Below are 18,493 nucleotides of genomic sequence, written 5' to 3'. Positions count from 1 at the left end.
AATCCCTCCTCACCCGCAACTTGCGTTTTAAGGAGGGCCTCTCCCAGAACAACGCTACTGTCAATAATACTATTCACAGACGAAACGCATTTAAACAAACCGTTCCCCGACACTACACGGCGGCAGGCCCGAGGCCGCCGCTGCCCTCACTCCTTCCCTTCCCCGCCATGGCGGCAGCAGCTTCCAGGCAGCCGCCGGTCGCGGGCTTTGTTCGTCTCTGCCTGCGCCGCCTCCGCCCCTTCCTTCCCTCCGCTCCCTCCCTTCCCCCCTTCCCTCCCTCCCCCTGGCCGGCCCGAGAGCCCGGAGAGGCCCGCGGGGCGGGGGAACGAGCGGGCCCCGCGTCCCTTCTCCCCGTCCGAGCGAGTGCCGGGGGTCTCCGTAGCGCCCGCCGGCCCCGAGTGCTGCGGGCGAGCGGCGGGGGAGGCGCCATGGCCGACCGGGCGCGGGCGGCGCTCTCTGAGTCGGGCTGGTAAGTGGGGCCGAGCTCGGCCGCGCCGCCGCCTCCGCCTCCGGGGTGACTCCGAGCGGCGGGGCGGGGTGGGCAGTGCCCCGTGTTCGAGGCGTGCGGTGCTGGGGGGCGTCCCCGCCCCAGCTCCGCTCGGAGCCCGTCGGTGGCGGGCAGGGGGCTGTGCTGCCCCCGGTGCGCTCGGGGCCTGGCGCCGGCCCGTCCCGGAGGAGAACTCCCGGCCCGTCCTGCAGAGGAGCTCCCGGCCCGTCCTGCCGGCACTGCGGGGAAGGGCTGGCGTCCCTATCCCGGGGCCACCCCGAGGTCCCTCGGGATCGGCGGCGGCCTCCCCGCCTGCCCCGGGACCGGCCTCGCCCGGAGGCCTGGCCCATGGTGCTGGGGCTGGTAATTGCACTGTGCGCCCCTTCGGTAAGGGAGGCAAGATGAAAAAGTGGAGTTAAGGCGGGGTAAATGAACCACACATGAGGCTTGAACTCGGGTACTTGTGTTTTCTACGGAGTCCCAGTCGTTGGGCACACAATGTCCATTTTGGAACAGCGTGTTTCATCGAGTTGTGCTTTTGAAATACCTGCTGCAAACACTTATTTGATAGTCTAGAGATGAGGTTGCATTGTAGGAAGTTTTTGTTTTGGTTTGGGGCTTTTTCGTTTGTTTGTTTGATTGTTTAGTTGAAGTGATTCTCTTACTAGTCAATGCTGACTTTTCTCCATAACTACTTGGAAAGTCTTTCACCAAACCTTTAGTGCTACCTGCTAAAGCACAAAGCAACTTACACAAAGTTATTTCCAGTAGTGTGTTGGGGATATTTCTGTTTTATTGTTTACATTAGTGGTTGGCCTGGATTGTGGTTTCAAGATGGAAAAGGTTAAAGTGAGTATCCTGTGATTTAGAATAGAACAAGATAATTTACTTAGGAGGGACCTATGACAATCATCTGGTCAAATCTCTTGATGACTTCAGGGCTGACCAAATCTTGGTATGTTATTAAGGGCGCTGGCCAAATACCTCTTAAACGTTTGACTGCCACCATAGGAAACCTCTTCCAGTGTTTGACCATGCCCTCAGTAAAGGAATATCCAGTTTGAACCCTCCTTGACACAGCTTTGAGCCATCCCTGTTCATCCTATCACTGGATCCAGGCACAAAAGACCAGCATCTCCCTCTCCACTTCCCCCACTCAGGAGGCTGTAGAAGCAGAGCAGTGAGGTTTGCCCCTCAGCCTCCTGTTCTCCAGTGGAGACAAGCCAAGGTCTTCAGCTGCTCCTCACAGGACATGCCAGCAGCTTTGTTGCCCTCCTCCATATTTAAGGACCTTTACATAATTTTCCAATTGTGAGCACAGCAGTCCAGGTAAGGCCATGCCAGTGCTGAATACAGTGGGATAATCACCTCCTTTAACCCCCGGAGATGCTGTGTTTGTTGGGCCAGCTTTTGCTACTTTCTGGTAATAGTAACCAGACAGAGTAATTAGGTGTCCTTTGGTATGCTTCTGGATAAGTGTATCAAGATCCAGAAATATTGTTCAAAGTGGTTCTGGGGTGCACAATCCTGTGGCTCCTGGCTGTTGCTGAATTGAAATAATCATTACTATTTTTGCTACTTTTTTATAACATTAGTTAATTTAACGGGAATATTTGACTGTGACTTGAAACTTGCCCTTATCCTTTCCTGTACTTAGACCTCTCCAAAAGTGCAAAAGTTTTCCATAAAAGTAATTTTATTTTCTTAGTTTGCTTTTCTTGCTTTCTGTTGTTGCCTATTCAATTTTTTTTCACAGTTTTCAGCTCTTGAGTTGTTTTACTGCCTTTTCAGCTGAACGAGTGCCATTGGTAAACGGCTTTCAGGTTTTTGGCAGCACAAATATGAGGTGCCTCTGAAGCAGTCTGTCCCTCTGCAGTGTTTTCTGCCCTCCTCGGGGGTACAGACTCTTGAATGGCTCTCAACAGTTGTTACTCTTGCATTCTGTAGGGTGGGAGCCAGAGGCTGGAAGTTGAAGGGGCAAGTAATGGGCTCATTATCAGGTCCACTGGAATTATGCCCTGACCCGGTTGCATTGGGAAGGGCAGTATAAAGGAGAGAGGAATTCACACATATACTTTTGAGGAATGTGAGGTGGAAAATGATTTGGGAATCTTGCTTAGCTGTGTTTATGCACTTTAGAAAAGAGTAGTAACCTGAACATCCATGCTTTGCTATTGCTCTTTCTTATGATTTTTCTCATATTATTAGATCTAAGAGTTATTTAACACATCTGTGAGTGAGCCTTCAGTGATGTTTAATGTAGCACTATGCAGCAGACTACACTGGTGATTAAATAATGTTTTGTACCAAATTGGTCGTTACTGTTGCTGTCACCTGATGTCAGAATGATAAGTTTTCTAGTACAAAAGCAAAACTGAGTTTACCTGTTAAAATCTGGCCCCACTTAAACTGCAGAAGCTCTGCATGGCATGTCAAGTAAAAAGAAAAAAAGTTGTCCTTGCTTAGCTTAAAATCTGCTAGCTTGTAAAATACTGCCTGTACTGACTGGATTTTACAGTAAGTTTCTTAAACCCTACAAGATTGGCGAGTTAAGGTAGGCACTTGTTTATGTCAGTTTCTGCAACTAGTGTTTACCTTTTGTGATTCTGAATTAAAAATAAGGTTATTTTTCAAGTAGAACAGTAATAAAGTGTAGTTAATACTGAACAGTAATTATATATTTATTCCCCTCCCTCAACCAGGTATTGCCAGAATAATCTGTTATAAAATTGTCTCTGAATTTGTAATGTTTACCTTCAGTCTATTAATTACATTTTTGTCAGCTTCTGAAAGGTAAAGTAGCCCTACCTAGTAAATGTAACAGTGGTAGGTAAAGCTGGGAGACTTTTTTTTTCTTTTTTTTGGTGATGGTGGTGTTTTTTGAAAATGAGTAAAAGGCACCTGTAGAGGCCCCTGTAGTTTGTGTGCAGAATTGTAGTTTTTCCGAAGACAAATCCCTGCAGCTCTCATTGGAAGTCAGAATTTTTTGGTGCTAGTTCTTTTTGTTATGCACTGAACTGTTCCTTGGAATGAGATATTGGCTCCAGCTAGGGGAGAGATAAGGTGTTTGTATTATGTGTCAGTGAAAAAGATATTCTGTCTTGGAACAGAAGTTCTGTATTAACTTTTTATTTAATTATCAAACATGAGGAAGGCCAAGTTGCAGAATTACCCTTTTGTATTGTTATAGTTACATTAATGAATTTCAGAACCAGTTTTCCAATGTTCTTATTAAAATATGGGCCTTAATGGAGCATGAATTAGTGAATCCAGTTTTATTACTAGAAGTGAAGTCCAGAAGAACTGCTGAATACATCCCCTTATGTAAACAATGAGTCGTAAATCACTTCTTACTGGCTTGCAACATAATTTTTTGTGGTGTATTTTTTGGTTTGTTTGTTTAAATTTCCTGGGTGGCATTTCACAAGAGAATATGAAAAGTCAAGACCTCTACAGCATTCCTAGATCTTTGCAGAACTTGGGAATTTATTACATAGAAATGCCAACATATTGTCAAAAATGAAAAATATGCCATGGCCTACAGCAGGCTTAGCCTGTGGTTCACAGATCTCGGGGCTGGTGATTGATCTCTGTAGGAAAGCAAGAGGTGCAAACTGGATAAGTAAAGATTTTTTTAATACAGCTAAATGTACTTGTGAGTTCTTTGGCAACTAGTGGAGGTTTTTTTTTTTATTGCAGTGTGATGCTGTAGAAATTAGTACCTCTATGGCAAAAAATACTGTCTTGTAAAGCATGATCTATTTTGAAGATTATGTAAACAAAGCTGTGGCTATGAAAAGTTACTCCCAGAGATGAAGGGGAAATGGAGTTGTACTAGTTGTTTGGAAAACAAAAGAATACTGCTTAACAGTCCCTGAGAAAACCTTAATATTAATGTCATTGTGGTTGTATATTCTTTGTAAGTGAAAAATGTCAAGTTGTTGTGCAACAGACTTTTAAACTGAGTTTTTGGTATTTCAGCAAGTGGGTGATGTGCTGCATACTGGGTTTAAGATTGGTTTGTTCACATGTGTCCTCTTGTAGAACTAATCATCTGATATGATCCAAACTCTAAAGCAAAAGTAGGTGTATGCCTGGAAACACAAGGAAGTTCTCAAAGGGAGAATCTAACACCACTTTCTAAGAGCACAGCAGGCATTTGGCAAAGTAGTCATTTCCAGAATTCTGCAAGATGATCTGCTTTTCCCTCATGTTTTTTTTTCCTATTCCAATAAAGTGTTTTTGGAAATCACAGCTGAAATTGGTTCCTGCATATTGAGCAAGCTCAGGCAGGAGACAAGATTTTCCTTAGACACAAGCATAACACACATCTTGTGTTTCACAGGAGAGATGCATCTGTTTTGAGATTCTTGAGACTTCTTTTGTGACAGCAAAATCTTGTGAAGTTTGGTTGGTACCATGAAATCTCAAAATGCCAGTACAAAACAAAATGCTATGTCATTGCATTTTTTATTTGTTCATGTGTATCCCTTACTGGGTGATCTGATCAGTTGGCATTCCTGCTGGGTCACCAGTAGTGGGTAGTTAGAACCTGAATTGTTCATGTCATTTTCACTCTGGAGGAGTGCAAAAGGTCCAGCATTTTGCATTCTGTTAAGGGAAACAACCCCTAGAAACTAATTCAGATGCTGTTTTCCCCCTTCTTTTTAAAGAAGATGCCAGGTGTTTGAAAAATAACTCTTACTAGCTGGAATTGTTACAAATATAATAAAGACATATAGGGCTATAATTAAAAGTTGAAAAAAAGGATGAGTAAAATAAGGAGATGGAAGGAGGTAGGGGGCTAACGTTTGGAACACTGCTGTTTGCAGAAGAGAGAACTGAAGGGAGTGAACTTGGTGAGGTTTATATAATCTGCAGGCAGGACATAAAATTAAAGTAGATCTCTTACTCACCAAATCCTACACAGTTATTGCTCACTGAATGCTGCAGCGCTAGAATTGGAAAGCACTTACTGAAGTCAGTAGCAGATTGGTTTAAAAGTAGGTGAAATTTTTGACTAAGGACCTCAACCAAAGCTTATTTGCTGAAGACAAGTGATTATCCTGTGGGATAGTATGGTTGGTTAAAAGATGAGAAATGAGGTAGATAAATGATTGCTTCATGTTGGAACAATGTTAGCAGTAGGTTTCTGCTAGGATTAAGGGGTTCATTATATTAAAAAATATTCTTAAGGAGTGACAGTACTATGGCACTGTAGCAGTTTGTTGGTCTTTGCGGATTGGTAAAATACGAACTTATCAATTACTTGCAGCAAACTCTTCCAAAGCCATTGCCCAGTTCTTTCACATGCAAGTGTAGTTCAGTTCTGGTGAATGCCAAATGATGCTCATACAGGGGAATAGAATGCAAACCTGTCTACAGAGTGATAAGCTCTAAATTTGCTGCTGTTACATATATACATGCATGAGAAGGGCAGTGGTCAGACAGCTATTGGGAATTGTTCACAAAGAATTAAATCACTGTTAGGTCATTATGTTCATTGGTGGTGTGTCAAAATCATTAACTGTGCATTAATATGATCATCCCAGCACAGCAAGGGTTTAATAGATACTGAAAAAGTGGATAAGAGATGTGGAAGATACTCTCTGCTGGAAGATACTCTGTGCTGAGAAACAGAACAATGGGGAAAGAGATGATAGAGATCTATAAAATCCATAGATCATAAAGAAATGATGAGTAGAAAGCAAGAGTAGCTGCTTTTCTTAGGACAAGAATTAGGCCACGTGGTGAATTAAACTTGCTACCTGATGAAAATCAGAGTAGCTTGTCAAGCAATGTGTAATTAAATTGTGGAACTTATTTGCCACGTGATATAGTGGAGCAGAAAAAGTGTGAGTGAGTTAAAATTGTAATTAGGCAAAGCCAGGTAGGAATAGTTGCACTGAATACTGAACTCTACAGTGAAGTTGGACTACCAGCTGTAAGATGGCTGATAGCCAGGAATTACTGTGGACACTTTATGTCTAGGTATTTGCTGTGGTTTGCATTCTTGACCTGGATCATCTGTCTCTGGCCACCCTTGACAAAAATGGGAACCGTGTCAGACAGCCCTAGACTGCGTAAGTTAAAACACCATTTATGTTCTTATTTTTATATTGTTAGGTAAAGGGTCCTCACACCATAGTTCTGAAGAAAAGGATTTTCTCCTCTTGATTGAAGATAAGGGAAGAGGGAGTGAGGATTTGGAGAGAAATGAACTGAACTGTAGAAAACAGAGTAAAAAGGCAAAGCAAGTGTGATAGTCCCCTATGTACTCCATCTCAGCTGTGATTTCCACTGCCTTGCTGTAACTCACCCTTCTGGTTTTCATCAGTTGCTGGGAGAGACTCTCCCCCCATCTTTTTATGTGAGATCTTGAATCGATTTATGCACTGTCTTGGGGAGCACAGACTTCACCTGCTGGTTTCTCTGCTAGGAAGCTAAAGCACTAATATAAGATGTTCGTGATTTATAGAATTGTTGCAACTTGGAATGAAGTTGTTGCTACTGTGAAAAAAAAAAAGGAAAGAAAAAAGCTTACTCCACTTGGAGCAGATCTAAAGTTAAAGACCTTTAGATTGCTGCAGTTCTCTTTTTAACGCCTGCCTTTTCAGTGTCCTGACTTTTCTTGGTAGAGTGTGTCTCACATTGATTCTTTCCAATCAATATGTTCCCTGGAAATGCGTAGGCTTCCCATAGCTAGTCTCCTTTTCAGAGTTCTTGGAATTTGAATGTATTGAGTCTTGTTTCAGAAGTTATTTACTTAGCATTGTAATTCTTAGGCTTAGCCTTCTTGATGGGATGCAAATACTTTGTTAGGGCAAGTGTTACTTAAAGGGCTTGACTCAGTGACATTCTAGTTTCCTTCTTTCTACCTCTTTTTGTGCTGGTGCTCTCTGAAGAGCTCATGTTAAACACTGCACATTACCTCCTGTCCACTGAGTTCCATAATACTTTCTATAAATTTTTCTGTTCTTAAACTAATTTATATCATATCATCACACAAGCAAGGTGATGGGATGGAGCTTGTTACACAATTGAGATTATTGTTCTGGCTTGATTTAGCTTTTCCCTCAGAGAAATTTTGTTTTTCAGTGTAGTGTTAATGGGATTTTGGTAGGGATTTGAGGAAAGGATAGAATTAGCAGCATGCTTGATTATTATTTGCCTTTCCAGCAAACCCAAATGAACTTCCCAATGAAAGGGTGAATTAATAACAGCAGCAGTGTGTTTAAGAAACCTCAAGTTTTCTGAAGGTCAGTATCTTACCATTTGAGCAAAAGTAGGTTCTTTTAAACTTATATTTCATGGTAATTTAAATTATTAGTCAGAATGTCAGTGTTATCTAGAATGTGGAAATTTGAGGCATTTGGAGTGGATGCTGCATATAGATGAATGGGATATCAGGAGAAAGACCTTTGCAAAGTCTTTGTGTTCTGAAATCATGTTATAAGACTCTTGAGACAGATTTTTTTTTAATCTCTTCCATTTCTGTGTACTCACACTCCCCAGACAGTAAGTACTTGAGCAGCAAGCTGGTGGGAAAGTAGCTGTTGATCTTGGAGTAAGGTACTGTTATTGTTCATACTGATAACAGTGATATTCATTAGTATTTTCTGTATATATTTTGTGCATTACTGCTGGTTAGAATACAGCTTTATATAAATAATACATGTAGGAGTACGTAGGAGTAGGAAGCTGTCCTGAAGTTTTAGTTAGAGAGAATTACACTTGGAAATATTAGATATTAAATATCCTATACATCAGTTATTTTTTTTTGTGATTGTCATAGCAATAGGATTAAAATAAATTTAAGGCTTGATTCTCCAATCTATGCATATTGTTCATACTTTCAGGAATAGTACATTTTCTACTTCTGTGGAGCAAAAGGAGCATATTTAATTCCAGTAAGAGTCTTTCTAATAGAGCTGACAGGAAGAAGTAAAGGCTCTCCAGGGGATGAATAGTATATGTGTGTTTCTAATCACTTTTTATGTTCTTAATGTAATGCATAGTCATGAGGTGTCAGATTTTAGGAGGACTGGACAGCTCTAGGACTGATGTACAACCTTTGAGCTTCTTTGCACATTTAAGGAAAAAGAAAGTGGTTTAAATAATCTTTGTACCACTGGTAAGTAATTGAAGCATGACGGGTGTTCTTGTATTGGCATCATTTTGAACCCTTGACTTTGGAAAAAGTAGCCTAGGTTTTGGAAATGACAGTGATGCCATTAACTGACAGCAAGTGAAGACTTGCTGGGAAACAGACTGCTGAACTCGCTGCTTTGGGAGGGAGTGCTGTCTGGGGGCAGTGGGCAAGACTGGCTTCTTCTTTCTTCTTGTTTGTCTCCTAGTGCTCCAGGAGCAGCTAGAGCTTCTAGTGCTGTGTCATTTCCAAAAAAAAGCTGTTGAAGAAAGCCAGAGGAGAAAAAGCCATGTGTGTTAAGACAGCTTCAAGATACTCTCTGTGGCGTGGCAGCTGTGTCTTTGGCACGGCCCCAGCCTTAGTATATTTGTGTTCAACTTAGCACTTCAGGGTGGCTGCCAGCATTTTCTTGGGAAAATGTGAGTGAGAAAGTGTTCACAGCTTGTATCTGAGAAGAAAAGAAAAAAGGAATTTTAAGAATTTTGTTACATGAGCAAAGTAAACCCTCCACAGTGTTGCGACTTTTGTATATCAAATTACTGTGGCCTGTTGGCCTGTTATGAATCATGGAGTAGCAAATCTTCTCAAGGAGCAGAAAGCTTGCAAGAGCTCTTGTCCAGCAGTTTCTGACTGCAGGGGCTGTTTCTAGCATCTGCTGTTGACAGCAGTGCTGCTTGCTGGAAGCTTAACTTATCAAAATTTGGAGTTAGTGAGGTTATCTTGGGCATATCTCTGTGTGTTACCTGGAAAAGTTTGACGTTTTTGCATCACAGCTATTACTGTTAGATAACAGTATGCCTGTGTTATCACTAAATCTCTTCTATTAAGTAGCTGTTAGAGACTCATGTTCACTTGTTTTTTTTCAGTCTGCTGAAGTTTCGCTGTGTTATATTCTTCTGCTGTTGTAAAATACAATGTGTGATCTTAGTGTTTAAATACTTACAGATGTAAATTGGGATACAGCATTAAATCACAGGCTAGAAGTGTGCATTATCCAGTACCCTTATGAAAGGCATTAATAATGTTATTCTCCTATTTAATGAGGATATGAAATCACTTAGCTCTGATATTGATGGCAGTCTACTGAATAGGTAAAATACATCTTTCAACAGGTGGATCATCTTGTTTCATGGTATTGCTTGTTAGGACGATAGAAATGGAAATTACCTTTTCTTATGGAAGCACATTTTTACTTCTTTTGTAGCTGTACTTCTTGATGTAGCTGTAATTTCTATTAGGTTCATTGTACAGTGGGAGTGTAAGAGACTTTAAAAGGCATCAGGGCAGTTAAGTTTACTCAGAGTTTCCAAGTAATACTTTTTCTTTACTTTTGTAACTGTGATACTGTGTCCAAGACAGTTTTAAATACAAAGCAGAGGTGAACTTTAAGCTACTTTTTAGAATTGAAATGCTAATGACCATTACATTTTTCCTCTTAGCTCACTTTCTGTTATAGGGCTGAAAGTACTAGCAAGTGTGAAGTTTTGAATTTAACTGTTATTTGCAGAAGAGCGTGAGGGGGGAGAATGTCGGTGAAGGAGGTGAAGAGAAGGTGGGTGATTTTCAAGGGTCTGGTTCTGACTATGCAGAGTAGTGATTTCTGAATGAGGCACACTTTGTGTGGAAGTAATGAGCTGCTGAGGAATGAGGAGAGGATCCTTATGTAAAAATATGATGCATCAAGCTGCTTTTCATTGAAAACAGAATGTGTAATGAGGACAGTCATGATTCTTGGTTTTAAAACTTACTTAAAGTTGTGTTCTTAAATTCAGATGTTAGGTACGATACACAGTCATGTGTAATACACAGGTAGGTTTTGATAGATGAGAGAATTGCAGTTCAGCTAGTGTAAGAAACAGCCTGGAATTCTGCCTTTTGGCAAATACTTGCCAAATACCTCTGCAACTTTTCACTTGAGTGCTATCTACAATTTTTGTTAAGAAATAACATGAGATTGGTTTGTAACTATGAAAATCAGAGTAAGTGAAGAAAGTGGAGGCATCATTGCTTATACTTAATATTTTAGATAAACGGGTTTGGGTTTGTTTAATAGTTAAATAATTTTTGAATATGTAGCATAAAATGATTTCAATCAATTTTTTTGTCATTAAATAGTAGTAGCTGTTTGTAGTAATCTCTTTGTTGGCCAAAGAAATCTCTCATTCTGAGTTTGGTATGAAAAATTTCTGGCGTATGTTTAAGAATTTAATTTTGAAGAATTGTCTAAAATAGAGATAATTGGTATGGAATAAGCAAATGAAGAACGAAGAACTTTAAGGTTTTTTTATGCTTAAGTTTTGTAAATCCACTGAATTCAGCCTTGATCAAATAACTATTGCAGAAATTTGCAGTTGATGCTCATTTATGATTTTGGACACTTTGGCAAAAAGATTCTTTATTTGTGATTTTTAGATGGAAAAGATTTCCTTGGAGAATGCTGCTGACAGTTCACCAGTGTGTGATTTTCTCTGGATTTGGGAATGGGGAAGAGAAGGAAAGAGAATGTCTTTCTGAACACCACATTAGTCTCTGTTCTGTTTTCTTAATTTATGTTTTAGTTCCTAACTAAACCATGCCACCATATGATCATAACATGACGAAATGGAAAAAGCTTAATTTAGTCTAGAAGAGTAATTGATGTTATGCTTTAGCTGTGGTCATATTTTCCTCATGCTGTTGTACTAGAGATGAACTTAGTGCTTTGTAACTGCATAATTCTACTCTTAAGTGTCTTGCAGTATTTTTTCTCTGTTCAGAGTAATTACTGTGTGTCAATTTGTTTGATTCTTATAATATCATAATTTTTATCTTTTAATAACAGTAATAACTGTCTGTCCCTCTCCTCCCCTCCCCAAACTTATTGACAGAACAGAAAGTAATTTTCTATCAGATGAAGTGTTTCTGTGATTGACTTGGGAAGGAAGGGAGGTGAGAGCTTCAATTAGAAGATCATTCAAAAAAAGCAGGAGAATAAAGAACATATGTTGTTCTCTGGTTACACATCATCTGGCTGGGAGGTTAGATGAATCTTGAATGCTAGAGCCCTTAATTTGAATCCTTTCTCTTCTTGAGCCTGCAATGATAAAATACTAAATTGAAAGTATTAATTAAACCCAAGAATATGAAAATAAATTGTAGGGGTGAGCTACTTCAGTACCTGATTTTTGCCTATTACTTCAAAGAACGTTTAGGTAAACAGTATGAAAAGTAATATAATTTGGTGTCTTACCACGGCAGATTTTTTTTTACACTTTAATTATAGCAGTAGTAGTGAAGAGCAATGCATATTTTCTCTTCTACAAAGTGGTCTTTAAATTTTTACTAACTTTGAAAAAATGTTTTCTCTATTACAGCTCTGTGGGCATAACTATAAACATGGTAATGAAAGAATACAGTTCATTTTTAATGAAAGAATACAGTTAGAAAAAGTATGCTCCTGATAGCACATTTAGACTGCATTTATGGATGCTTAACTTGGTTTTGCAGTCGTTTGGATGATCATCTTCACATTTTTTTACAGACCTGTACTTGGATTTAGGATGAGAATACTATTGATAACATGCTGATGATGTAGTTGTTGCCAAGCAATGTTTGTATTGTCAGGGACTTTTCAGCTTCTTACTCCACTCCACGTGCTGGTGATCACAAGGAGCTGGGATGGGACACAGCCAGGACAGCTGACCCCACTTGTGCCAAGGGATATTCCATAGGATATGGCATGTATGTACTAGGGGGAATGCTGATCAGGGTCTGCTGCTTGGGAACTGGCTGGGCCTTGGCCTATAAGTGGTGAGCAACTGCACTGTGCTTCACTTATGTATATATTAATTAATTAGAAATATATTTTTAATTATTTTTCTTCCTTTTGTGTCCTGTTAATCTATCTTTACTTCAACCCTCATATTTGACTTTTTTTCCCCCCTGCTCTTTTCCCCATTCCACTGTGGATGAAGGAATGAGCGGCTGTGTTGTGTTTAGCTACCTGCTGCTTAAATCACAACATTTCCTTTTTAGGCACCCAGTATGGGTCATAAGGGTTTGAAACAGTGGAAGATCTGACTGGAGCATGTTGAAACAAACAACAAATTACAATTTGTTGTAATTGTAAAGTTATAGAATGGCTTGGATTGGAAGGGGCCTTAATGATTACCTGCTTCCATCCAACCCCTTACCACAGGCAAGGACACATTCCACTAGACTCTAGATTGTGTCCCTCCAAATCACATCCAGCCTGGCCTTGAACACTTGTGAGGATGAAGCATCCACAGCCTCTCTGCACAGTCTCTCCCAGTGCCTCATCACAGTAAAATATTCTTTCTAATATTTCATCTTCACCTACCCTTGCCTTACAGTATTGATTTGTGTGTAGAGCTGTGTTGTATATCGACAATACTTGCTTTAAATGTCTGAGTGTATATATGTATAAGTGTCTATATGTTGTATAAGTAACAATTCTGTGCTGCTGATCGCCTCTGGGGGCTGGGCTGAGCTGTTCATTGTGCGGAGTTTTGTAGCGCTGGCTCCCGGTAACATTGTGGTTGCGAGGCTGCTGCGGTGCTTGTGCTTCCCTGCCGCCATCTCCGAGCTTCGGGAGCCATCTGCGGGAACCAGGAATAATTGCACCGTGCCCCTTCCCTCCTCAGACGCTGTGGCTGCAAGGGACACGCTCCTCCATCTTCCCCCTCTCCTCCAGGCTAACTGCAGTAGCTCTGGAGGAACTCTCAGTATCCTCGGCATGCTCAAAACAGCGTGTTCCTATTGCTATGTCTCCTGAAAGTGTTTCAGCTCGTTCAGAGTGTAACAACTATTTAAGAATATGACACAGACATTTGCCCCTGGCTTTGGGTAGCTATGGGTGGTAGTAGGGTCTGTGGGCTGGTACAGCCTAGTACAGTGGTCACCTCTAAATTTGCAATTTCACCTCAAACATGAGCAGGGAGTGAGTGTTTGATTTTTTTGGTGAGTGTGTTGTTTATCTACCTGCTGGATTAAAACACAACACTGATGAACTGCAACTCAGATATAACCTTTGGAATACCACATAGATGCAGTAGTATTTTTTTAGGAATACATTAATCTCATTAATACATTAATTTTTAGGAATACATTTTATTAGGAATACATTAATCTCTGTTGCTGTAGGGCTTTTCAGATTAATTGTAAACAAGTCTTTGTCTTCTCTTACATTGCAAGAGTGCATGCCTTCATGCTGCTTACTTTTGAGTCATATTTTGTAAATATGCTATAAATCTAGTTTTAAAGGTCTGTAGAAATGGTTATTTTAACACAAAGTAGAATAAAAGTAAACAGGACACCTTTGCAGGGTTGAAGATACTGCTCTGAATCCAGAATTTTCTGTGCTGAGTTAAAATTATGCAGTAATAGTGATAAGGATGTTTGTGTTTTAAGCATTGATGACTGCAGCTGTAAAAGAAATTACTTTTCTGCCTGGCATTTCAGTTTTGATATACTTAATTGTTTCAGTAGTGATCCTCATCTTTCATCCTTTTCTTCTAAGCAGATTGTAGCTTCTTTTTTTTGCTTGTGCCAGTTTTGATATGTAGGAGGGAGGGATGTGCCTTGGGTGTCTTGAAAAGCTAAGGTTTTTTTTAGAGCTCTTGAATTGATTCTCTAAGAGCAGTATCCATTATAGCAGCTATTCTTGTTGGTCATAAAATTCTGTTTTAAATGTTTTGAGTAAAACTGAAGGTATTTTCTTACATCTTGCTTTTTGAGTCAGCAAACACTGGGCATGCTAAGCTTTTATTATTTCTGAAATTAATATGAGGTGTCTTGAAGTAGTCCAGGTCTTTGACACTGGTATGGAAGACATGCTTTAATAACAAAATAGCAATTAATAATGTTTCCAAGTTTCATTTTGTAGTTTTATGGTTCAGTGCTGCTTTTGTGTGGTAATAAAGTAAGATTTTACAGCTTGAATTGAGAAATATTAATAGCCTCCTTCATGAGTACAGTTGATAAGCTAAATAAGGTGATTAAAAATGATCAAATTTATACTTGGTCTACTAAAGATTGAGCCTTTTGTTATTTATATGTAAGAATATTATGTTACATATCCCAGTCTCAATAAGCCAGCTTTTAAGTATTCTTGCTGGGAAAAAATGTAGAAAAGGTTCCTCTGAGAAAGTATTTTTGGGAATTAATTATTCTAGAGATGCCAGGTTTTGCTTTTTTGCTCAATATATAATTAAAAAAAAAGTTTACTTGGCCAGATTCTGAAGAGGCAATCTTAGTCCCAGCCCTTGCTCAGAGCAGGACTAATTTAAGCTAGGTCACCTTGCTCAAGGTCTTGTCTAGTTGAGCTTTGAATATCTGAAAGATGGCCTGCTGTAGTGCTTAGCCACTCTTTGGGAAAGTTTTTCTCTCTGTGTCCATTTGAGATTTCCCAGGTTTCAGCCCATGTTTCTTGCACTTTCTCATTTCACTTCACAGCACTCAGAACTGGCTTTGTCTCCTTAAGCCATGTTCAGATGGAGGGCAGGGCAACAAATTCCTCCTCTGGTCTGCTCTTCTTTGGGATGAACAGTGGTGCTCTCAGTGTCTCCTCCTATGAACACGGCCTGCAGCCTCCAAAACACCTCAGTGGCCTGACTTCAGTTTGGGGATATTCTCTCATAATGGGGACCTCTGAAACTGGACACAGAGACATTACATAGACATTCTCCCCCATAATTTATGGGGAGAGAAATAATGACATTTTTTGATTTGCTGACTAGAGTCTTGCTGCTGTAGCCCAGTATGTCCTTAGGCTTTACCACTGTATGGGGATGCTGGTTTGTGTTCAAATTGCTCTACACTGTGAAGCCCCAGAGCCGCTTTCTGTTCAGCTACTTCCTAGTGTCAGTGGTTGGAAAGAGGAGTATGGCTTGGCTCTTATTGTTGATCTCTGTGATGTTCCTTTTGGACAAGGAATTGCTTGTTCAATTTTTACTAGCATGTCATCCTCTACACTCTCCCCCCACCCCCCAAAAAAAATTCTGTTACTTTTTTTTGATGAAAAGTTGTGCATCTATTTTAAACTTCAATGTGGTCATATTAATAAAATTTTGCCATGCTTATGCCAGCACAAGCTATGCTGATGTGTAGGAAAAAAAATGTGATATACTTCTTCATTATAGAACATGCATTACATGGAAAGTCAGTAGTCTATAATAACCATCACTAGAATGACTTTTTTTGGTCTGGCTGCTCTAATTTGTGAGGTGGAGTGTGTTCAAAGTCTCTGTCCCAGAACTGTCTCTAATCAAGGGCAATAACTTATGTTTGTAGTGAAGCCTGAGAGAGTGACAGTTGTGCATAGATGATGTCTCAGAACGTTTCCCCAGCTTTTAACTACTGGGTTTTTTTGCAATGATTTCCTCAGCTAGATGTTTTCTTTCTTGTAAACTTTCGATGAACTTTTTTTGCATGGATCTGTGCAGTGTTTTCTTAAACCCATGTTAAATTTCAGCAGCCACAGAATAGTGAATAACACCTTCATATGCTATAGGAAGCACTCTTCCCAAGTTTGCTCAATTTCCCACCTGCTGACTTAGGGATGGTGAGTAGCCAATCCCTTTTTATCTCCTTAATGTCACTTTCAACTGTACGGATATGTTAAATACCTTCTTTGGTCTTTTTCATGGTGAAGAAACCTGGTCTTTCTAGTTAAGTCTACAAAAGAAAGGTGTTCTGTATTTTTGATCTGCTTTGTTACTGTCAAGTAGAGAAGGGCAGACAGGAGGGAGAGCTTAAGAAAAGCAGATGAGGAAAAGGAGAAAGAAGATGAAGGGAGATACATATTCCATCTCTGTCATTATAGAGGAGAGTACCACATGACTGAGAAAAACGTGATGTGATGCAGTTACGGTATTATTCAACTTCCTAGCCCTCAAAGAAACTTAATTTCCAGCTTATTAAGCTAAATATAGTGCATGGTAAATTACATGAAAGTTTCAAAATTGCGAATGTGTGGCCTTTGCATGGTGCCTTTTAGCCTGTCATGTACTTGTGATTTTGGGCAGAAGAGCTGGGTGTCAGAGTGACAATTTGCAGTTGAATGAGGTGGGACTTGACTTGCACAGTTCTGTGAGAACTGGTGACTGGATGTAGGTATATTCCTATGCAGAATAAAAAAGCTTAGCATTAGCATGCCACCTCTCTATGAAGATGGTATACCTATTTTACTATTTGACAGATGGAGGGTGTAACCAGTTCCAGCTCTCAGCTGAGAGGTGACTATTGCTTGAGATATCTTAACTCTGCTGCCTGCCTGCTCCCATTTTTCCACAGGATGAAGATGTACATTTCACTATGTACTTTTTAGCTTAATATTGCTTCATAAATGTTGTGGCACAGACTTGATTTCATTATTTCTTAATCAGAATATTAGAACATAAACTTTGAAACTCTTGTATTAAAGCAGTAAAGTCCAGTTTTGAGTCATAGCATCATGCGATTACTTGGCTCCATTGATGAAATGAAAACCAAGTTGAAAATAGGCTTTTCAGAGCTGTGGAAATCTGAAAGTGTGCTTGTCTTCAAGCTCCTAATACTAAACTAATTATTGCAGACTCTCCCCTTTGCCTCCCATGATGGGGCTGCTGCACTGCCCTTGGTACTCCCCAGCACCTGTGTACGATCCTGCCTTCATTTCCTTCGTGTGGCCTGTTCTAGCCCAGAACACATTTGGCTTCCTCTCACGTCCCTGTGCATTTGGCAAGCACCAGCCTGTGTTATGGCTGGTTTGGAACTCGGCGAGTGCTTCAATTGACCAGTTGATTGCTCCTGCTGGAGATGGATGACAGCCAAGTTCTGTTTCCTTTTTCCACAATGCAACTGCTAATTTGTATGTCTTGCTCCTACCAGGCAGCTGATTTCTGGGAAACTTAGGGGAAACTTAGGTGTCTTTGAGACCTCTGTTTCTTTGTCAAATTTGGCTAAAATTGGCTTGCGTGATTAGAATTCATCTGTGTGACATGGCTGCTAGACAAACTGCATAATATATAATCATTGTTTTTCTGAGACTAATTGAACTGCATTTAAAAACTTTTGGATTCGGTGACTAAAACAAAAATGAATAAACTAGACTTCATGTGAAATGGTTTATCTATTTAATCTTCGAAGTGTTTGCTCTTTCCAAATACTGAATACAAACAGAGGGGAGAGAAATTTGGCAAAAGTGCCTGTCTCTACCTTATGCTCATTAGTTTAGCAGCTGGAGTGTTTCAGTCTAGGTAAAATGGATACCAGCTCAGGCCCTGGGGATTTGAGACATGTATTCTGCCTCCTGTGCTTTGTGAATCTGCAATACACACTGCTAGGAATAGTAATTCCTCTTTGATGCCATTCCCCAATTTACATATAATCGAACTTTCTTCAAAGGTGCCTCAGGATCTCAGGCAAATTACCCCTTAGGCTTAGTGAGTCAGTCTGTAGGTTTGTTTGATTGTTTTGTTTTTTCTTCCTTTGTGTGTATTTTAGCATTTAGAGCAGGTTCAACAGAAGGAAGTGACAAAGGGTCAGATACCTAGCCCTGAAATTGTGGGGAGTTGCTATGTTTATGCAGTGCTCTAAGATGAATTCTAATTTTTGTGCACGATGTTATTTGGTGTTACAATTATCCACTGCAGTTATTCTTTGCTAGGACAACGTGCAGCTGTGGTAAAATGCTTTTTAATCCCTTCATGCTTTCAGAAGCAGATGCTAAACTCTTCATTCAAGACAGGTTGAAAGTGACCATTCCTTGAAATATTGAGGTAGATAAAATTTCAGCAGGTGCAAGAAGAATTTTATCAGAATTTGTCAAAAATGAAAATGGCTGAGGGGGATGATGTTCTCTTCTGATTTATTTTACA

General features: G+C 40.1%; 1 protein-coding gene across 1 annotated transcript in view; it reads left to right on the top strand.

Moving 5' to 3' along the window:
* The first annotated feature begins 318 nt into the window (after nucleotides 1–318).
* TDRD3 (tudor domain containing 3) overlaps nucleotides 319–18,493 on the top strand; it is a 93,828-nt gene continuing 75,653 nt past the window's right edge. The window contains exon 1 of the mRNA XM_058043620.1: nucleotides 319–469. Within this exon, the coding sequence (XP_057899603.1) occupies nucleotides 429–469 (41 nt within the window). The 5' untranslated portion in view covers nucleotides 319–428. The remainder of the gene's footprint in view (nucleotides 470–18,493) is intronic.

The sequence above is a fragment of the Melospiza georgiana genome, chromosome 2 (assembly GCF_028018845.1).
Source record: "Melospiza georgiana isolate bMelGeo1 chromosome 2, bMelGeo1.pri, whole genome shotgun sequence".
In the NCBI taxonomy this organism is placed as follows: Eukaryota; Metazoa; Chordata; class Aves; order Passeriformes; family Passerellidae; genus Melospiza; species Melospiza georgiana.
Note: the sequence above shows the minus strand (reverse complement) of the source record. Positions and strands in the feature narration are given on the sequence as shown.